This window comes from Euprymna scolopes, chromosome 30 (genome assembly GCF_053919585.1).
Source record: "Euprymna scolopes isolate OS-2025 chromosome 30, ASM5391958v1, whole genome shotgun sequence".
Classification (NCBI taxonomy): domain Eukaryota; kingdom Metazoa; phylum Mollusca; class Cephalopoda; order Sepiida; family Sepiolidae; genus Euprymna; species Euprymna scolopes.
Window position 1 is genome coordinate 18,322,326 of NC_136511.1, and position 24,168 is coordinate 18,346,493.

General features: G+C 30.1%; 1 protein-coding gene across 2 annotated transcripts in view; it reads right to left on the reverse strand.

Annotated features, from left to right (window-relative positions):
- Positions 1-24,168, reverse strand: part of LOC145254686 (uncharacterized) — a 143,979-nt gene that overhangs the window by 57,714 nt on the left and 62,097 nt on the right. For both annotated transcript variants that reach the window (XM_080113338.1, XM_080113339.1), the window contains exons 11-15: positions 18,037-18,167; positions 12,157-12,375; positions 9,725-9,943; positions 5,748-5,832; positions 2,710-2,799 (exon numbers count right to left, since the gene is read on the reverse strand). In XM_080113338.1, coding sequence (XP_079969464.1) covers positions 2,710-2,799; positions 5,748-5,832; positions 9,725-9,943; positions 12,157-12,375; positions 18,037-18,167 — 744 coding nt within the window. The remainder of the gene's footprint in view (positions 1-2,709; positions 2,800-5,747; positions 5,833-9,724; positions 9,944-12,156; positions 12,376-18,036; positions 18,168-24,168) is intronic.

The following is a 24,168-nucleotide window of genomic DNA, read 5'->3' on the forward strand; positions in this document are numbered from 1 at the left end:
GTAGGCAGAATTTGGTCACGACCACTAGACAGTTCGTCCGATATATAGGTACCGATGGATTCTTTGAGCCGTAAGTTTCTCTGTGGCCTAAAAAGAAAGACTATAGTTCACAGTTGTCAAAAATAAACACCATTACATCGAGAAAAAGAACCACTTTGAGGTCTACTGCTCAAGCATGTGGAATACCTAAGACAACACTGATTGCAAGGATGAAAGATGGCGAAATTCGGGCACATTCAAATGCTGTAAAACCGCTTCTCACGATAGAAAACATGAAATGTCGCATTGATTTTTGCCGTTCGCAGTTGAATTTAAATGGAGGAACTTTTAGAGAAATGTTTGATGTCATACATATTGATGAGAAATGGTTTTACATGACGCAAAATGCAAGGAAATTTTATTTAGGCAAAGATGAACATGACCCTTTAAGAACCACTAAAAGTAAGCGTCTCATTACAAAGGTCATGTTTCTTGCTGCCGTGGCTCGACCCCGTTGGGATCCACGTCGCAAATGTTACTTTGACGAGAAGATTGGAGTCAAACAAGAGGCGGCTAAACATAACAGCAGAAACAGGCCTGCTGGAACAATAGTAACTAAAGTCATGGATACAATCAGGAAAATTCAGATTTGTGAATTCCTTGTTAAAAAGGTCCTTGTTTCCACACAGGAAAATGGCCAAGTGGATCCATTGCACAACGAATCATAATTCAACAAGACAATGCTAAGCCACACGTACATCCAATGGACCCGGTGTTCAAACAAGAATCAGAGAAATTAGGGCTGAACATTGAACTGGTTAACCAGCCTGCAAACAGTCTGGATCTGAATGAGCTTGGCCTAGGTTACTTCAATACAATCCAATCAGCACTAAAAGGCTCCAAAGAATATTGATGAATTAATTGAAGCAGTTGAAACCAGCTGTCATGAATTAGAAAAATCAAAGTTGAACAAAATTTTCCTGACATTGCAGGAGACAATGGAACAAATAATTTTGGCTGATGGTGGCTACAATTACACGCTTCAGCATATGTCAAAAGTACAGCTAGAAAGAAAAGGAAAAGTTCCCACTTCAATTTTGATATCAGAAGAATTGAAAAGTAAATTAACACAATTGAATAAATAGTTAGGTGTTTTAGCTTTTTGCATTATTTTTTTGTATATTTATTTAATCATACATTGTAAGAATGAACGTACAATCAATTGTCAATTTAATTAAGTATAATTATTTGGTTAACCTGTATTTCCTTTCAAAAGTACTACCTTATAAAACTTGAAACTTGTATGCACCAAGTATTTCCGACCAAACTGAAAATTTTTGTGCACCAACTATTTCCAACCGGAGGTAGTAATATATTTTATAATGAAATAATGTTATATAAAGAAATAGTACATTATATAAAGAAATAATATATTATATAATGAAATAATATTATATAAAGAAATAATATATTATATAAAGAAATAATATATTACATAATGAAATGATATATTACATAATAAAATAATATATTATATAAAAAAAACAGTATATTATATAAAGAAATAATATATTATATAATGAAATGATATATTACATAATGAAATAACATATTACATAATAAAATAATATATTATATAAAGAAATAGTACATTATATAAAGAAATAATATATTATATAATGAATTGATATATTATATAATGAAATAATGTATTATATAATGAAATAATGTATTATATAATGAAATAATGTATTATATAATGAAATAATGTATTGCATAAATAAATCATAAATTATATAAAAATTATGTTTTATTGTTATGGCTTGCAATAAGCCACACAGAAAACAGAACGATGGAATAGAGTTTAAACAATGAAATAATATTATATAAAGAAATAATATATTATATAAAGAAATAATATATTATATTATGAAATGATATATTACATAATGAAATAATATATTACATAATAAAATAACATATTATATAAAGAAATAGTACATTATATAAAGAAATAATATATTATATAATGAAATGATATATTATATAATGAAATAATGTATTATATAATGAAATAATATATTGCATAAATAAATCATAAATTATATAAAAATTATGTTTTATTGTTATGGCTTGCAATAAGCCACAAAGAAAACAGAATGATGGAATAGAGTTTAAACAATGTATTACTGGAACAACAACGTAAAACGGTTAAAACTGTAAAGAGTAGTAAACGTCACCGAGCAGGCGAAGGTCGCTCTGGTGTTTAATCCACACCTGGGATCAAAAGGTCTATGGTTTATATAATGGATAGAACAGTCCATTTGGAGGGTGATTCCCCCACAACAATTATATAAAAATATAATATAGTATATAATGAAATAATATATTATATGAACAAAGCTTCTTTCCTAGAAATGAATGCTTGTGGAACTCTGTTCTCTTGGCCTGCCTTCCAGCTGACTCTAATATTGTAGCGTTCAAGTCAAATGTAAACAAGTTCTTACTGAATTATTACATTTATTTAAACCTTATCCTCGAGTGGCCTTGGAGCCTTGATAAGTGGTGACTCCCTTACCAAGCATGAAAAGATGTAACTGAAAAAAAAAAAAAAAACTCGGAGATTATTATTAGTCGAAATGTTGTGATAACAAAAAGAGTCATGATGAAAATAGTAGTCGAATTATTGGGATAAAACATTTATTTTTATTCATTACAAAAAAAAATTACCTTGAGTTGAAGATGGCGTTGTTGCTCCTGGAATCACAGTTTTAAATATGCTACCAAGTGCAGCGGTCACTGAATGTTTTAGCCACTGTACTGCAAAACATATAAAATGACATACATATATATTTTTTTTCTGTGATTTATTTTAATTTAAAGTTCGCTGCTTCTAAAAAGAAGACACCATTTATATATATATATATATATATATATATATATATATATATATATATATATATATATATACATTTAAAAGAGATTAGAACAATAGTCTAAAGAGCAGAGTGTATTTTAATGTAATAGTAAAATTACTAGTTTAATTAAAATACAGGAAAAGAAAAAGTGCTCGTCGTAATTTAGATATATAATAAGCTCGATAGGTAAATATCCTAGAGCTAATTTAATATTTAGTAATGTGATTGATAATTTAAAAATCAAATTATAATTAAATTAAAAATCCGTTTCATAAGAAGGAACAACAACAAAATCAATTATTTGTACGATCGTTTTGGAAAACAGTGTTTTTATTGTGGTAGACATCAAGTTACGAACAATAATTATTACATATTATTACATATTAAAAAACTATATGTAATAATTATTGTCCGTAACTTGATGTCTATCACAATAAAAACACTGTTTTCCGAAACGAATAATTGATTTTGTTGTTGTTTCTTCTTATGAAACGGATTTTTAATTAATTATAATTTGATTTTTAAATTATCAATCACATTACTATATATATATATATATATCTTCTTGGCTGTACTTTTCAAAGGAAGATTCTATTTAGGGGGTTGTCCACATCGACTGCAGGCACGCTTTTGGCTGATGAGCCTGATGCGGGACAAGCAGGTTTGGCCACAGTGGCTGTAGTAAAAGGTCGCACCAGGTGTGGCTGCTGAGGATTCCCAAATCTTCCTCCTGCAGTGCTTCTCCCACAGATTCTCTGTGTGGGAGATCTATGATCTGATGGGGACCGAGCGATGCCGAGAGACCTTGCTAGTTGATTAAGGAACAACTTGTCACCTGGGTTGTCTCGTTGACGCGAATTTAGAGGAATTCACATGGCTGAATTCTAATGATGATGATGATGGTTTGATGTTGTTTTGAACAGAAATGTCTTTGGGATTTTGTCAGAAAGAGAAAAACAAATAATAATTTTTTTTATCTTATTGTCATATATCTGTTAACATGAAAGATTGTTTTTAAAACCTCTGTTGAGAGGTATGAAGAGATCCAGATATCCTTAGCTGATTAAGGCTGACAACTTAGAATGGGGGTCAAGGGTAAAGGTCGCCGCCAAGCATTGTTCGACCTGGAATGACTAATCACTCCTAATTTGATAATAAGTAAGAACCTCAGTGCAAATGAGGGTTAAAATTTGGTAGAGATAAGTTCTGAGAGGAGGAATAGAAATTAGGAGAGAAGATGAGAGGGGAAGATCTTTTCTTTCCTTTTCTTTTTGCTTAGGTAAATGAAAGGGTTGCTTTATTATTTTCTCTTCTTTCTCTTTGGCAACCAAGCAAGCCCTTACTGCCCCCCCTTCGAACCAAGGCATGGCCGCTGATTGGCTGATCGCCACTTGTGGGCATACATGGAGGGGTAAGGGGGGTTACAGCTAGCGTTTTTGATAAAACAAGGTGATAAAAGGGAGAGAGAGAGAGAGAGATTCTTTTTCGAGATTCTTTTTGCGACACGTTCCAATACGCGTGTCTCTGGCAGCTGATCCTTCCTGTGGACTGACGGTAGATAAGGAACAAAGAACTTGGTAAAGGAAAGAAAACTGCCAGCCCCCTAAGTTGCATGACTAGGCCAGTGTGTAACTATTATTTGTAAAGTCAAAGACAATAATCAATTCTATGTTAAGAAAAACCAATTAAGTTTTGACTTTCTTTTTCTTTAATTGGAAACGCCGTTGTGAATGCAATATATTTCTCCGATAGCCGAAGTGACTTTTGAAAGCGGAACCGGAGAGCGACCGACGACGACGAAGACAAATTCGACCACTAGACGAAAACACGGGTGATGCCACAGGTATCGGCTACAGCTGCATCTCAACCCACAAGTGTATGCACCTGAGCTGCCCTGAAGGGGTTACAATCTCCATAAAATAAACAACAAGAAGTCTATATTCCAAATTCCAAGACGTTGTCCATACATAGAAAATGAAATACTAACAAAAATTTTTTTTAAATTTATAAAAAATTTTTTTTTTAATTTTTAAACCTTTAAAATTTTTTCGAAAACTTCAAATAAATAAATAGTGTATGAAACATTTAAATTCTCCAAAATTTAAATTCCACAAATCAGAATTATTTTTGTGAGGCAAGTTGATCATGAATTGGTGCCGTAATATTTATTTAAAAAAAGATTTGATTTTTCAAGCGAAGATTTGACGTAACGGACATATGGTGTCATGTGCACATGATTTTTTTTTTTGCCAGCAAAAAGAAAAAAAGAAACGGTGCCCAAAATAACATAAAATCTAAAACTTTTACAGATTAAGACCATTTCCATAGGTTGTGATCTGCACCAACTGGTCAACAACAGACTGATTTAAGATTCTCCAAGTTTAATAGAATCTGAATGTTTTACAAAACTTTCTATCACAATACGCACTCGTCTAACTACAACTACTATCAACAATTCCCTCCACTCTCTGTGCCTAAATGAAAATTCCACAAAGCTTTTTTTCCTAGAACTGCCTGCATGTGGAACTCTGTACTGCAGGCCTGCTTTCCAGTTAATTACAACGTGGTTGCCTTTAAATTCAATGAAAACAAGTTCTTATTGAGCTGCTCACTTAACTAATCAAATTTTACTTGATGCATATTTTATAATATATATATATATATATATATATATATATATATATACATATATTCTTTTATTAATACAATAAAGAATTCGGAAGCCACTGTGTCATATTGTAACAATATATATATATATATATATATATATATATATATATATATATATATATATATATATATATATATATATTGTTACATCAGATTTAAAATTCCTTAAGAATGGTTTACCTGTTGATAAATTTTGGTCTGTGAATTGATTGTCAACATTTACATTTGGAACTTTTGGTAAATTCTTCACTTCATTTGAAAATGCCTGAAAAAAAACAAAAAAAAAACATTCCAGTAAATTTGATAAAATATTATAATAGGAGAAAAAAAATGACTTTGATTAAATATAATAATAGGGGGAAAAAATAACATTGATTAAATATTATAATAGGGGGAAAAATAACTTTGATTAATTATTCTAACACAGCAAAAATAATAATAGGGAACAAAAAATAACTTGGATTAAATATTATAATAGGGAACCAAAAAAAACTTTCATTGAATATTATAATAAGAGATGAAAAATAACTTTGATTAATTATTCTAATAGCGGATATAAAATAATTTAATTATTTTAATAGTGGACCAAAACATAACTTTGATTGATTTTTATAATAAGGGACAAAAAATTATAATAAAGGACAAAAAATAACTTTGATTAATATTATAATAGGTGACAAAAAATTTTGATTAGATATTATAATAGTAGACTAAAAAATAACTTTGATTAAATATTATAATAGGGAACAAAAAATAACTTTGATTACTTATTGTATGTGGGGACAAAAATACCTTTCATTTTATATTATAATTGTGGAAAAAGTACATTTGATTAAATATTATAATAAGGGACAAAAAAAGCTTTGATTAATTATTAGAATAGAAGACAAAAAATAACTTTGATTAAATATTATAATAGGGAACATAAAATAACTTTTATTAAATATTATAATAGGGGACAAAAAATAACTTTGATTTATTATTATAATACGGAACAAAAATAACTTGGATCAATTATAATAATAGAAGACAAAAAATAACTCTGAGAAAATATTATGATAGGGGACGAAAAACAAATTTGATTAATTATTATAATACGAGACAAAAAATAAATTTGATTAAATATTACAATAGGGGACAAAAATAACTTCCATTAAATATTATAATAGTGGACAAAAAATAACTTTTATTAAATATTATAATAGGGGAGTAAAAAACAATTTTGATTGAATATTATAATAAGGGAAAAAATAACTTTGATTAATTATCTATATATATATAAAAATGTAATTCTTGGTTCGTTACAAGTGAATAAAACCATATTTCTACATTACCAATTTATTTGAAATTTTCAGACAACCCATCTTTAGAGGCGAGGCATGTTTTTATGTTATTAAAATAAATTTACCTCGCGAATTATTAAAATATTAAATAAAATATAAATATTTTTCGAAGTCGTTTCTGCCCAGTTTTATTTCTGGTAACTTCCGTTTCAACTACTCTCGAATTACAAGTAAAAAAAAAAAAAAAACTTACTCATGCAGAGAGTGATTCGTGCTGAAATAATAACGTTATTATTTAAAAAGCCATTCTTAACATGGGGAAGGGAGGGTGTTTTGTACCTATTCTGTACTTTAACCTTACAATTGAATAAAAACATATCATAAAACTTTAATTAAACGTGGAAATACGATTTTAAAAAAATAGCGCGGATCACTCTCTGCATTAGCACACAAAAAAAAATTCATTTATGTACTATAGTCGCTCCCTTAGTCCCCCACCCCGCACGTAACATATTTTATTTACTGACATTGCCGTGACTAAACAATTATTTGTCACATTTACAAACATTTATTTATTTACTTATTTATTTTGAAAAAAGTTTTACTTTTTATGAATATTAAAAGAAAAATGGGTACTCATGCTGAAATAATAACGTTATTATTTAAAAAGCCATTCTTAACATGGGGAGGGGAGGGTGTTTTGTACCTATTCTGTACTTTAACCTTGCAATTGAATAAAAACAATTTTGATTGAATATTATAATAAGGGAAAAAATAACTTTGATTAATTATTATAATATAGAAAAATAATAATATATAAAAACCTATAAAAGGGGACCACAAAACAACTGATTAAATAATATAATAGGGGAAAATATAACTTTGATTAATTATTACAACAGGGAAAAAATTATAATAGGGGACAAAAAAATTACTTGATTTAATATTATAATAGGGGATCTAAAAACAACTTTGATTAAATATTATAATAAGGGACGAAAAATAACTTTGATAAATTATTATAATAGGTGACAAGAAATAACTTTGATTAAATATTATAATAGGGGACAAAAAATGACTTTGGTTAAATATTATAATAGGGGACTGAAAAACAACTGATTAAATATTATAATAACGAACAAAAAATAACTTTGATTAATTATTATAATATAGAAAATATTATAATAGGGGACAAAAAATAACTTTGATTAATTAATAATAGAGAAAATATTATTTGATCAAATATTATAATAAAGGATGAAAAATAACTTTGATTAATTATTATAATAGGGGACAAAAAATAACTTAGATTCATTATTATAATAGTAGAACGAAAAATAACTTTGATTAAAAATTATAATAGGGGACAAAAACAACTTTGACTAATTATTATAATAGAGAAAAAATTATAATAGGGGAACAAATTATCATAGGGATTTCAGCAACAACAAAACAACAACTCTATGTTTGCGGATAAACTATAATTGACGCAGAATCTAAAATCTTTCAAATCATTTATAGTTTAACATCCAGAAAATATCTTTCTAAACCAACAAAATTCATGTTTTTTAGACAGAAACCCTATTATAAAATTCAACATTTCAATGAAATTATTTAGTCATCACTATTGTCGTCATCATCATCATTAGATTCTTTGAATTTTGTTATGTGATTTGTGACAAGATGTAAAAATGGGAAAATAAATGAAAGATGTAATTGATGATGATGATGTGCAAATGCCGATGATGATGATGATGATTATGTTGATGATGATGATATTGTTGATGCTTATGATAATGATGACGATGATGATGATGTTGATAATGATGACATTGATGATAATGATGATGATTATGTTGATGATGATGATATTGTTGATGCTTATGATAATGATGACGATGATGATGATGTTGATAATGATGACATTGATGATAATGTTGATGATGATGACGACGACAACAAAAATGATGATGGTGACAGCAATGGTAGTGGCAATGATGACGATGATGATGATGGCAATATGATGATGACGATGATGATGGCAATATGATGATGACGATGATGATGGCAATATGATGATGACGATGATGATGGCAATGGTGATAATGAATGAAAGATGTAATTGATGATGATGATGATTCTGTTGATGATGATTTTTATGTTGATGATGATGATGACAATGATGATGTTGTTGATGATTATGATAATGATGACAATAATTATGATGTTGATAATGATGAAATTGATGATGATGACGATGATGACAATGATGAATGCCAACGACAATGATGATGATGACAGTGATGGTAGTGGCAATGATGATGATGATAATAATGGTAATATGATGACGATGATGATGACGATGATGATGCTTGCAATGATGATAATGACAATCATGATGATGGCAATAAATACAATGATGGTGATGATAATGATAGTTGATGATTATGATGATGATAGTTATGGTGGCAACGATGATGATGATGACGACGGTGACGATGATAATAATGATGACGGTGATGGTGGCAATGATGATGATAATGATGATGATAGTGGCAATGATGATGATTATGATAATGGCAATGATGATATTGTTGATTATGATAATGACAATGATGATGATGCTGATGATAATGTGTGTAATAGTGATGATGATTATGATGATGGCAGTGACAACGATAATTATAATGACAGTGATGGTGGCAATAATGATGGTGGCAATGATGATGATGTTGATAATATTGATGATGATGATGATGATGATGATATTGATGATGATGATGATGATGATGATGATGATAACATGCTTTTAATAATAAAAATAAATAGAAATTACAAAAATGATTTCCATCAAAGAATTAACTTAAACATTACCGTTAAGACAGGATCATCTATCGGATAAACAATGATATCAACTTCCTTCAATGATGAAGATGGATCTGACAGATGCTGTTGGGCGACAGACAGCATTTCCTTGGCAACATCTACAGGTGGATATGACAGTTGTCCCGTACCAAGACTTGGGAAAGAAATGCTGGAAACACTATACACTTCAGCTGATTGTAGACATTTTTTCATATATCTCTTAATAATCTGGGTTAAAAAAAGAAAAGAAACATCTTTTTACCATAAAAAAAGAAATTGTTATTAACTTTAAATATGCACGAGATAGTATCAGGAAATAAACTTTGAACTAGTGACAGTAGATAGATCAAGGCTTGTATCAGATTTTTAAATTTTGAGCTTGCATAAGAAAGTAAACTTTGAGCTAATAATGACAAATTCATTTTGAGCTGCTGGTAGGTAAATACACTGAGCTAGTGTAAGAAAATACGCTTTGAGCTGGTCAGGACCAATACACATTGAGCTAATGTACACGTATACACTTTGAGCTGATTTTACCAAATATGCTTTGAGCTGCTTATAGCAAATACACTTTAAGCTAATGTGTGATACTATGAAGATCTGAGTTATTAAGTACTGAGGGGAGGGGGACAATAGACAGATAGTAAGTGTCTTACAATGTCCAATGAAATGGGAAATAGCAAACAATGAATCTGTTGGTATTTTTATATCAAGCCTTTTAGATGTGACAATGACAATAGAAACCTGCAGAACCAATGACACTTGACGAATACACTTTGAGTCAATGTACCCAAATACACTTTGAAACGATTTCAGCAAATACCCTTTGAGCTGGTCATGTACTCAAATGCATTTGGAGTTTATGTACAAAAATGTGTATGTAAAAATTCTGATTAAAAATAAAAAATTTCACATGAGTTTAGTTTAAGGAAATTATTAGATTAGAATTCAAGTTAAAATTAAAACTATGTGCACAGAAAGTTGTATTCTGGAAGAAGGTCTCATGTATGATATGAAAAGAAATTGGAATCTTAGGGAGATATCAATCATACCAGTTATTATAGGTGCTACAGGACTTAGGAAGAATAACCTGAAATCCTACCTAACTAATATTCCTGGTGAACCAAGTGCAAAAGAGATCCAGACAATTGCACTTAAGGGAACAATGAGGATATTAAAAAGAGCTCTCGGTTGGTTTCAATAAAAAACAGGGGAACGTTGGCAACTGGTTTGGCTGCCCCATACCCAGCATTACAATCTTCAAGGGAAGAAAATTAAAAAAACAAAACAACAAAAAAACAAGTTGTAATGAATTAAGTTAATTTACTACAGGTTGAAATAATTAAAAATAAAAACATATTTAGCTCTACTAACGTATTGAGCACTCTTTTTAGGAAGAAAATGAAAAAAAAGGAAGAAAGTACATGCAAGGGAAGCTAGGCGATGATTGAGGCTGTATTGAATAGATGTCAGCTCTACAACATAATCAAGTTAACTGAATTGATTTTTTTCATTAAAAGTTTTAAAATAAAGCTGTAGTATTGTTTTTTTAGGACAAAAATTTTATTGTTCTATTCTTTATAAAAAGTCTACAACATGTTGGGTCCATTAAAATGTTGTTTTCTTTCGGGTGAAAATTTTACGTAAAAGTGAAAAGTGAAAACTTTATCGTTCCACCCTGTACGTACAACTGTACGATTCAAAGTTTGTATGGATCGATACATTCTGTTTGGAAACAACATTTCTCTTCTTTTCTAAAACTAAAATGGCTTACAACTGAAAAAACATCTTTTAAACTCCTCGGCCTAACGTTCACAGGAAACATGAGTTCAAACAATTACATTGAGAGCATTGCCAGGACCGCTGCGAAGAAGGTAGGTTCTCTCTACCGTTCTAGAAAGCTACTAACGCCTGAAAATATCCTGTACCTCTATAAGGCCACCATTAGCCCATGTATGGAGCATTGTTGTCATATTTGGGCTGGTGCATCTGCTACTAGTCTCTCGCTCCTGAACAGGGTTCAAAAGAGAGTCGTCAACCTGATAGGTCCTGAACTGTCATCTAAGCTTCCGCCTCTGTCCCGTTAATGAAATGTAGCATCCCTCTGCCTGTTCTACAAGTACTTTAACGGTGAATGCTCGGACTAATTGCAAGCACTTGTACCCCCTTGACATAAATACCTCCGACAAACCCGACAAGCAGCTAAATCCCACCTCTTCACAGTAAGAGAGCCTTCTACTCCAGTAGTTTTTTCCCCAGAACCACTAGACTTTGGAATTCCCTTCTGGGCCCCTGCTTCCCCAACTGTACTAACATGCAGAGGTTCAAGTGTAACGTGAACTGACATCTTGCTGCCTTGTTTGGGGTGAAAATGTAATAACAAAAAGTTTTTTAAAATAAAAAATATAACAGAGTTTTCGGGTACAGATAAATTTACTTACATCGTTCATATTTGAATTGTGGGGAGGAAGACAGATGTGAAAAACAATTTTGCATGGTAAATTGTAAGCTTCTGTAACAACAACTTCGAAGTGATTGATTTCGGAACGATTGTAGCATTCTTTTTGGATTTCTGGTCCAGCAGATTGAAGAATTGCTCTTGAAAGTTTACCACTGGATAAATCCAGATTGCTTGAAACCGAATTGACAATTATGTCGGTCTGAAATCGAGAAATTGAAACGATTAACATCTATTTTATATGACAATTACGTCAGCCTGAAATTAAGAAATTGAAACGATTAACATCTATTTTATATGACGATTACGTCTGCCTGAAATTAAGAAATTGAAATGATTAACATCTATTTCATCTGCTACGTTATTAATTGACATCCAAACTGAACTATCTATTTTTTATTATTTTATTTTTTACTTTGGTATCACCACTTATCACAGGCCCAATGGCCACTCGAGGATAAGGGTTAATGAATGTAAGGTGGTAGTACAGTAATCGTTAGTGGTGTAAATTGTGTAGGATTTGATTATTTATGGGGATAGCTCAACAAGAACTTGTTTACATTGGATTTGAAGGCTATCATGTTGTATTCAACTGGGAAGCAGGACAGTGGAACAGTGTTCCACAGGCAGGCAGTTCTAGGAAAGAAGCTTTGTTCATAGAAGCTGTGTTTAGATTTAGGCACCAATAGAGAGTGAAAAAAACGTTTATAGAGGTTGTAGCTAATCGAGTGTTTTTGTTAATGCTTGGCAAGGGGAAACCATAGATTGGAGTGCAGTCGAGCACCTGCAATGAAAATAACGATAGAGCAGAGACAGGCTCGCAACATTTCTTCTGAAGGAAAGAGGTTACAAGGAAGAGAAAAGAGCATCATCTACTAAGTTTATTTTCATGGCAAGTGCCCAAATGAGCTTCAATCTATGGTACCCCCTTGCCGAACTTTCACAAGAAACACTCGACTAGCTGAAAACACTATCAATAATTCCTCTCACTCTTTATCTGTGCCTAAACCTAAACGTAGATTCCATGAACAAAGCTTCTTTCTTAGAACTGCACGCCTGTGGAACTGTTTTCCGTTTTCCTGCTTTCCAGCTGACTACAATATGGTTGTCTTCAAGTCCAATGTAAACAAGTTCTTGATGAGCCGTTCCACTTAAGTTAACAAATTTACCGAATTTCCATTACTAACGGTTACTATATTGTCCAACTGACTACTGTACACTCTTAACCCTTATCCTCGAGTGGTCTCTGGCCTTGATAAGTGGTTATGCCTTTGTAAAAAAAAAAAAAAAAAAAAAAAAAGAGAGTGAAGGTCAGTCCCAGAAGCATGTCAAGACAGAGCTCCCCCCCAAGACGAGAAACATTCATTTCAACTGATGAGGGTCAGAGCAATGATGATGGAAGGAAAGAAGCTTGATTTTCAATGTATTAAAATTAGCCAGTCACCTTTTTCCCCATTGCATCACATTCTGAAGATCAGAAGAGAAAGAATAAGAAAGGTCTTGGTCATTGCTGACCATTGCCATGTCTCTGGCCAGGTATTTATTTATCCTTATCAGTTATTTATCAGGTTTGCCTTTGGCCTTCTGCTGCCAACTGACTGTGCTACTTCAACTGTCCTACATCTACCAGTCCAAGCACGGTCTTCTACTCTTTCATTGTCATCGAATTCAATTTAATGTTCTTTTGACATTAGTTCATAGCTGGCATATGTTGGACGGCTTTTTGAAATTGACTTTCAAACTAACCCATCTCTGGCCAGCTTTTTATTTCTCCATCTTTCTTTCAAATCCAAACATCGATTCCTCCCATGTTTTTTGACCCTCCTTTACCAACTGTTCTGCCACCTCAATTGTCCTTCATCTACTGATCTAAACTTATTCTGGTGTTACCAGATCAGGCTGTCTTAAGATATTGGCTTCCTGAGACAAAATGCACTTAACATCGATACATTTGTTTTTCTACTTTCTTTTGCAAGACTTAATTATGTTCTGCAAAACCAAAAACAAAAACAACAACCCACTTTTCCCCCACTTTTCCTTCTTCCCATTTCCCCTTTCTCTTTCTATCTTCCCGATTTCCAAACTTAAAATACATCAAACATTAGCTCTTTTCCCTTTCCCATTGCAAAACTCATTCATGTTCTGCAGAGCAGGGCAGGAAACAGAAACAATAAAATCCACTATAAAACAACCAAACAAAACACTACAAACTAGCGATTGAAGATAAAAAAGACTTGAAGAATAAAAACCTTCTACAAAATAACTGGATGCAACATGAATACCATTTCCAAAATAAATGGATTCGGCATTAAATAATCCGAACAGGGTTGATATGCCATAAAACAACTAACCAAACCTCCACCTACCAACCCATAAACGCTGCTATCTTTACATCATTAATGCTCTGATCCCCATCTGGCATCAATTGAAATGAATGGCTCTCATCTTGGGGAGGCTCCATGTTTTGACAAGCTTCTGGGCTTGAACTTTACTCCTGATCTAAAATGGAACATGTACATCAAATCCGTTGCCAAGGTTGCTCGAGTCACAAAACAATATTATTGTTATCAATATTCCCAAATTTCTTTTTTTCCTCTTGCATTTTGCATCTCTAACAAGAAATTTGGTCAGCAAGTTCACCAGATGTTGCCCAGGATTGCTCATATATTAAAAAGCTCTAATTTAGCTCTAATTAACCCATTACTGAGGAAATTTCCGATAATACTTGTAATTATAGAAATTTAACAATTGTAATGTAATTGAAGAAATATAGAGATTGAAATGTCATTTAAGGAGTATTGGAATGTCATTATAGAAATTTAACAATTGAAATGTAATTGAAGAAATATAGAGATTGAAACGTCATTTAAGGAGTATTGGAATGTTATTATAGGAATTTAGCAATTGTAATGTAATTAAAGAAATATAGAGAATGAAATGTCATTTAAGGAGTATTGGAATGTCATTATAGAAGTTTAACAATTGAAAGGTAATTGAAGAAATATAGAGATTGAAACGTCATTTAAGGAGTATTGGAATGTCATTATAGAAGTTTAACAATTGTAATGCAATTGAAGAAATATAGAGATTGAAACGTCATTTAAGGAGTATTGGAATGTCATTATAGAAATTTAACAATTGAAATGTAATTGAAGAAATATAGAGATTGAAACGTCATTTAAGGAGTATTGGAATGTCATTATAGAAATTTAACAATTGAAATGTAATTGAAGAAATATAGAGATTGAAACGTCATTTAAGGAGTATTGGAATGTCATTATAGAAATTTAACAATTGTAATGTAATTGAAGAAATATAGAGATTGAAACGTCATTTAAGGAGTATTGGAATGTTATTATAGGAATTTAGCAATTGTAATGTAATTAAAGAAATATAGAGAATGAAATGTCATTTAAGGAGTATTGGAATGTTATTATAGGAATTTAGCAATTGTAATGTAATTAAAGAAATATAGAGAATGAAATGTCATTTAAGGAGTATTGGAATGTTATTATAGGAATTTAGCAATTGTAATGTAATTAAAGAAATATAGAGAATGAAATGTCATTTAAGGAGTATTGGAATGTCATTATAGAAGTTTAACAATTGAAAGGTAATTGAAGAAATATAGAGAGTGAAACGTCATTTAAGGAGTATTGGAATGTCATTATAGAAGTTTAACAATTGTAATGTAATTGAAGAAATATAGAGATTGAAACGTCATTTAAGGAGTATTGGAATGTTATTATAGGAATTTAGCAATTGAAATGTAATTGAAGAAATATAGAGATTGAAACGTCATTTAAGGAGTATTGGAATGTTATTATAGAAATTTAGCAATTGTAATGTAATTAAAGAAATATAGAGATTGAAACGTCATTTAAGGAGTATTGGAATGTTATTATAGGAATTTAGCAATTGTAATGTAATTAAAGAAATATAGAGAATGAAATGTCATTTAAGGAGTATTGGAATGTTATTATAGAAGTTTAACAATTGTAATGTAATTAAAGAAATATAGAGATTGAAACGTCATTTAAGGAGTATTGGAATGTTATTATAGAAATTTAGCAATTGTAATGTAATTAAAGAAATATAGAGATTGAAACGTCATTTAAGGAGTATTGGAATGTTATTATAGGAATTTAGCAATTGTAATGTAATTAAAGAAATATAGAGAATGAAATGTCATTTAAGGAGTATTGGAATGTTATTATAGAAGTTTAACAATTGTAATGTAATTAAAGAAATATAGAGATTGAAACGTCATTTAAGGAGTATTGGAATGTTATTATAGGAATTTAGCAATTGTAATGTAATTAAAGAAATATAGAGATTGAAACGTCATTTAAGGAGTATTGGAATGTCATTATAGAAATTTAACAATTGTAATGTAATTGAAGAAATATAGAGATTGAAACGTCATTTAAGGAGTATTGGAATGTTATTATAGGAATTTAGCAATTGAAATGTAATTGAAGAAATATAGAGATTGAAACGTCATTTAAGGAGTATTGGAATGTTATTATAGGAATTTAGCAATTGAAATGTAATTGAAGAAATATAGAGATCGAAACGTCATTTAAGGAGTATTGGAATGTTATTATAGGAATTTAGCAATTGTAATGTAATTAAAGAAATATAGAGATTGAAACGTCATTTAAGGAGTATTGGAATGTCATTATAGAAGTTTAACAATTGAAAGGTAATTGAAGAAATATAGAGATTGAAACGTCATTTAAGGAGTATTGGAATGTCATTATAGAAGTTTAACAATTGTAATGTAATTGAAGAAATATAGAGATTGAAACGTCATTTAAGGAGTATTGGAATGTTATTATAGGAATTTAGCAATTGTAATGTAATTGAAGAAATATAGAGATTGAAACGTCATTTAAGGAGTATTGGAATGTCATTATAGAAATTTAACAATTGTAATGTAATTGAAGAAATATAGAGATTGAAATGTCATTTAAGGAGTATTGGAATGTCATTATAGAAATTTAACAATTAAAATGTAATTGAAGAAATATAGAGATTGAAACATTTAAGGAGTATTGGAATGTCATTATAGAAATTCAACAATTGAAAGGTAATTGAAGAAATATAGAGAATGAAACGTCATTTAAGGAGTATTGGAATGTCATTATAGAAATTTAACAATTGAAATGTAATTGAAGAAATATAGAGATTGAAACGTCATTTAAGGAGTATTGGAATGTTATTATAGGAATTTAGCAATTGTAATGTAATTGAAGAAATATAGAGATTGAAACGTCATTTAAGGAGTATTGGAATGTCATTATAGAAATTTAACAACTGTAATGTAATTGAAGAAATATAGAGATTGAAACGTCATTTAAGGAGTATTGGAATGTAATTATAGAAATTTAACAATTGAAATGTAATTGAAGAAATATAGAGATTGAAATGTCATTTAAGGAGTATTGGAATGTCATTATAGAAATTTAACAATTAAAATGTAATTGAAGAAATATAGAGATTGAAACATTTAAGGAGTATTGGAATGTAATTATAGAAATTTAACAATTGAAATGTAATTGAAGAAATATAGAGAATGAAATGTCATTTAAGGAGTATTGGAATGTTATTATAGAAATTTAACAATTGTAATGCAATTGAAGAAATATAGAGATTGAAACGTCATTTAAGGAGTATTGGAATGTCATTATAGAAATTTAACAATTGAAATGTAATTGAAGAAATATAGAGAATGAAACGTCATTTAAGGAGTATTGGAATGTCATTATAGAAATTAAGCAATTGAAATGTAATTGAAGAAATATAAAGGAAGAAATATCACTTAAGGAGTATTAATGCAGAAATATAATTTATATAATACCTTCGATTTTTCCAATTCTCCTTTCTTTAGGACAAGACGTCTTACTGGAATTGTCTTTGTTTCTGGCGGTGATGTTGACTTTGATGTGGGCGTTGTTTTTGTCGTCGGTTTTGGAGATTCTTTCGATCTTACTGCAAATAAGCAAGTTTTAAATTAAAGTCAGTCAGAAGTAGAAATGTTTCGATAATTAAAAAATGAATTATTTTTGTTGGATATGGAGTCAGGGTGAGACTGATGAAAGCAGAGGTGTCCACACATGTACATTCCAGATGGATTTTTGATCTACATTTTTGTGTCCCATAAAATGAGACCAGAATTGTAATTATCATCAAAAATAAAGAAAGGTTACATTTCAGGTTTGGAGGTTATAAATTGTGCAATACAAAATAAAAAAGAACAATGTAATATTTTTAATATTTACACCCCATGAATGTCAGTTGATGCCGATCTATGACAGATAACATAAATAACAGAGCAGACTGACAGTCTTCCAATGTGATTGACATTTTCTCGGCCGCCACACACAAACCAACTCTCTCTTTCTTTGTCGATGGGCAAAAGTTAATTGTAAATAAAATTTCTTTCTTGATAAATTACTCTCTGTGTTGATTTCAAGAATAATGACAAAAGAATTGTAAGGTGTATATATGATTTTAGCATTTGAAAAGTGCAAGCTAGAAAATTTTTATTATTATATAAAAGTCACTTTGTGAGTGTGTGTGTGTGAGAGAGAGAGTTCCTTCCTCATAGATTCTGAAACGGCTGAGACTATTTTTTGCAAATTTCACACAGAGGTAATTTATATGTCTGGTAGTGTTCTTAGATATATTTTGTACAGAAATTCATTTGATGAGTATCAAAAATGAAAAAAAATCTGATCTTAAAAATAGTCTTTTTTTCTCTTATAGATAAAAAAAGAATCATTTTTATTGGGGAATATTTTACATTACACTGGGGTAACCTTGGTTGGTGTAACGTAAAATATTCCCCTTTAAAAATTCTTAATCTGTATCTATAATAGAAGAAAGCCTATTTTAAAGATAGTCAAGCTCAAATATCAGCTGACATACCATTCACTGGACAAAGCGGGGGAGGACAGAGCGGTAGCTCTAGATATAAAATGGTGAATGCTCTGACGAACTGCAGACACTTGTGCCCCCACGATGCAGACACCCTCGACAAACCCGACAGGCAGCTAAATCCCACCCCCACACAGTAGAGATCCCTAGATGTAAAAGATCTTTCTACTCCAATAGTTTCTTCCCCAGAACCGCTAGACTCTGGAATTCCATTCCAGGATCCTGCTTCCCTAACTGTACTGACATGCAGAAGTTCAAGTGCAACATGAACCGATATCTTGCTGCCCAAATCCCTACATAGTGCCTCAGTAGTTGCTGACCCTGATAGTAGCCCCCTACACCTGAGTGGGAATGTGCCTTGTTTGGGGTGAAAATGTAATTAAAAAAAAAAAAATTAAAAAAAATATTGTAAACAAACACAGAGTGAATTTAATGAATTATCATTATCATTATTATTTTTATTTATTTTTTTTGTGGGAATTAGTCCACCGGCTAAATTATTCCTTGTAATATATAATAAGCAATAGATTATTGATTCTGTAATAATTCATATGCAATCTGCACAAATTAAAATATCATGTTTAAGTGTATTGTACAACTGGGCAATGCTGGGCGCACAGCTAGTATATATATATATATATATATATATATATATATATATATATATATATGGAAAGAATAAGATTTAAAATATATATATGAAAAATAATTATGTCATGAATTCTTTCGCCATTATATGCTTGAAGGAGGTACTATCAAACATAGAGTTGGTGAACTGATCTATATCGTTCAGGACCTGGAAAACACCGACAAATACCATATAAACCAGCTTAGGAAATGTATTTTAAATGTAACAGGGGAATCACTACAAAACCATTGTGAAGAGTCGAGCGACGTAATAATAATTTCGATCTTAACACGTGACAATTGTCTCTCGAATTTCCATGCTCGCAAAGTAAAATACATTTTCACAACCACTCAACGTAAATGCCAATTGGAAGGTGTACCTTTTGGAGAAGAAAACTCTTGTGACGAGTTGCTGTTGCCTACATCAGGAACTATTCCAGTATTATATTACGATCAATATCATATAACGATTGTACATAAAATTCTTGCGTGCATTTAATACATATGAATACACAATATAAATGTGTATCATATAATAATTTATTACAGCCTGATAGAAAAGTAGATGAAAACGAAGGCATATCAAAATAGGTCTAAACGCACTAAAATTGGCACAGCTAGTATATATATATATATATATATATATATATATATATATATATATATATATATATACTACTTGTGATTATAATCACAAGTAGTATATATATATATATATATATATATATATATATATACTACTTGTGATTATAATCACTTCTAAAAAAAGCAGAACTACTGTCATCTGGAAAAATAGCTCAGTTTATTCGACTACATATCGAGTGATCCCCTGTTAGAGCCCAGGTGTACCTCACCATTTTATTTTTATTTTTGCTTATTAATCAGTTCAATTTACGATAAAAGATACCATTTAAAATCACAGCAAATCATTTTTACATTTTCATATTTTAAAACATTAATCAGAAGTAACTTTTCCAGGGCATTCATTGTCAAACCAAAACATCAGCTGACATGTTATTGTAAACAAACACAGACGGAATTTGATGAATGACACTATCATGAGTAAAAAAAAAAAAAAAAATTATTCCTCGTAACATATAATATTTAATAGAAGATGGGCAATGCTGGGCGCACAGCTAATATATATATATATATATATATATATATATATATATATATATATATATATATATATATATACTACTTGTGATTATAATCACTTCTAAAAAAAGCAGAACTACTGTCATCTGGAAGAACTACTGTCATTCCAAGGCGTTCATTGTCAAACCAAAACATTAGCAGACCTGATATTGTAAACAAACACAGACGGAATTTGATGAATGACACCATCATGAGTAAAAAAAAAAAAAAAAAATTATTCCTTATATCATAATATTTAATACATACACAATCTGCATGAATTAAAACATCATGTTGTAATAATTCATACACAATCTGCATGAATTAAAATATTATGTTTAAGCGTATTGTACAACTGGCCATGCTGGGCGCACAATTAGTGTATATATATATATATATATATATATATATATATATATATATATATATATATATTACTTGTGATTATAAAATATATACATACAATATATATATAAAAAAAATTATTCCTCGTAACATAATATTTAATAGAAGATTGATTCTATAATACATACACAATCTGCATGAATTATCATATTGTAGCGTATTGTACGATCGGGCAATGCTGGGTGCACAATTAGTATATATATATATATATATATATATATATATATATATATATATTACTTGTAATTATAAAAATATATACATATAATATATATAATTTTTTTCCAATTGTCAGCAAAGCTCAATGAAAACGCACTTACAGAGCACATCCATCAGTAGTGAACATTCCAAAATCAAACTTCCATAATATTTTATTGTGTCTTACACGTGTTTCATTGAATACTGGAAAACCACCAAAGAAAGAAACAGTTTATATGTCCCTCAGAACATATAAACTGTTTCCTGAGGAGTTGTGTGACGTTTTTCGACCATGCAACGAAATACGTGTAAGACAATAAAATATTATGATAGTAAAAAAAAAAATATATATTTGGTTTTGGAATGTTCCCTGCTGATTATATACATATTTCCCCCAAAACCTCTGGCCTTGATGGGGGGGGGGAGAGAGGAAAACTTGCTAATATCATTTCAAATGATCTGAAATAACAGCAAGGGGAGACTTGATTCCAAATTTATATATATATATATATATATATAAAATTTCCATTATATTATTTTAAATTTCTTTATATTATTCTTTTTTATATTTGTATCAGATACTAAGTCTCATCCCTTTACAGTAGAGATTCCTAGGTGCAAGAATGCCTTTTACTCCAATAGTTTCTTCCCCGAAATATATTTATCATTGATATATATATATATTTATTTTTAATTTAATTTTCACCCCAAACAAGGCACAGTGCCACTTTGAAGCAGGGGGCTACTATCAGGGACTTAATTAGCAGGGTCATTATGAAGGGAGATGAGCAGCAAGATGTTTGTTCACATTACACTTGAACTTCTGCATATCAATACAGTTGGGAAAGCAGAATCCCGGAAGGAGTTACAAAGACCTGCAGTTCTGGGGAAGAAACTATTGGAGTAAAAGGCTTTCTTGCACCTAGGGATCTCTACTGTAAAGGGATGAGACTTTAAAATAATATAATGGAAGTTTGGAATCAAGTCTCCCCTTGATGTTATTTCAGATCATTTGAAATCCTATTAGCAAGTTTTAGTCTCTCCTCCATCAAGGGCAGAGGTTTTGAGGGAAATATATATGCATAATTAGCATCATATTAGCAAGATTTAGTCTCTCCTCCATCAATTAAATTATCATGTTTAAGCGCATTGTACAACCATATATATATATATATATATATATATATATAAATATAACTAGTTGGCCATTTTTAGCATTTGGGTTATCTCCCCTTATTCAATTCCAACCCAACTAATTAATCAATTACTATAAATTATGGAATAAAAATGTGGGCTATATTTAGTTGCATATAGCTTTATTAAAAGGGGGGGAATTCCTCTTATTTGTGTGAAATTTTAACAAAAAGTATTGTCCAAATTTCATTTTTCTTTATTAATTCAAGTGTTTTCAGATTTAAGATTTCAAATCGAGACGTATTATGGCAAAAATAATCAATAATTTTAAATAAATGTTTTATTTTCTTTTTACAAAATCTCTGCGTTATAATTTGGCTTCAAATGTAGAACATACCTATTTCATTTTAAACATTAATTAGCCCTCCATTTAAGCCCGGTATTTTTTTATTCATCCCCTTTAGTATGTACAGACCTACTAAGTTCATTATCTATGCAGAGTCTGGATACCCCATTGTAACATCAAAGTGGTTTTTATATCCTTTCTTGTTTATAATACATTATTGTATCTTTTCTTGCTATTTTTTTTAAATCTCTATTTCTAATCTAGTTATATCTGTTTCATTTTCTGCTAATTTTAGTGCTTTCTTGAATAGTTCAGGAGTTATAGATGGATAATATGATTTTTACGAGATTGATATCATTTTGAAGCCCAACCCTTCGGATGATAAATATAAAAAATTGGCTTAAAACATTAATTCCTGGGCAGTTTTCTACAAGGAGGGTCATATTTTTTTTTTTTGCGTCACCATTTTTGCAAGTTATCGTATCAGTTCGAACGACTTTACTAATTTCAACATCCTGAACTTCCGGTCGCTTCATGGAGTAGGGGTAAGACGTCAGGTTTTCTTTTACTTTTTTTTCCGCCTTCGGGTCACGGGTTCAAGCCTGCCTGCCTACTACTACTTTTTTTTGTTTTGCATAACACACACCTCCAAACACTTGGGCAACATTTATTTTTTCACATAGTCTTAACGTTAAATAATTTATGTTGTAAAGATCTTCTTCCATTGCCATTTTATAAATTTTATTTATTTCGCTCAAAATGAGTTAATTGTACGTTTCAAAGTTCATACTGTATATGTTCGTTGTTTTATCTGTTGGACCTGTTATATCAATTATTTTTTTAATATTTTATTTATACTTTTTATTCTATGGTTCATGTATTTTTGCTTTTTTTTAACCTTTAGACTTTATATATATATATATATATATATATATATATATATATATAATATATAAATATCGATAGGTATCTGAATTACAACGAGCACTTTTTCTTTTCCTGTATTTTAATTAAATTAGTAATTTTACTATTACATTAAAATACACTCTGCTCTTTAGACTATTGTTCTAATCTCCTTTAAATTATATATATATATATATATATATATATATATATTGGTTCTATTTCCTATATATATATATATATATATATATATATATATATATATATATATATATATTTAAAGTCCCATCCCCTTTTTTT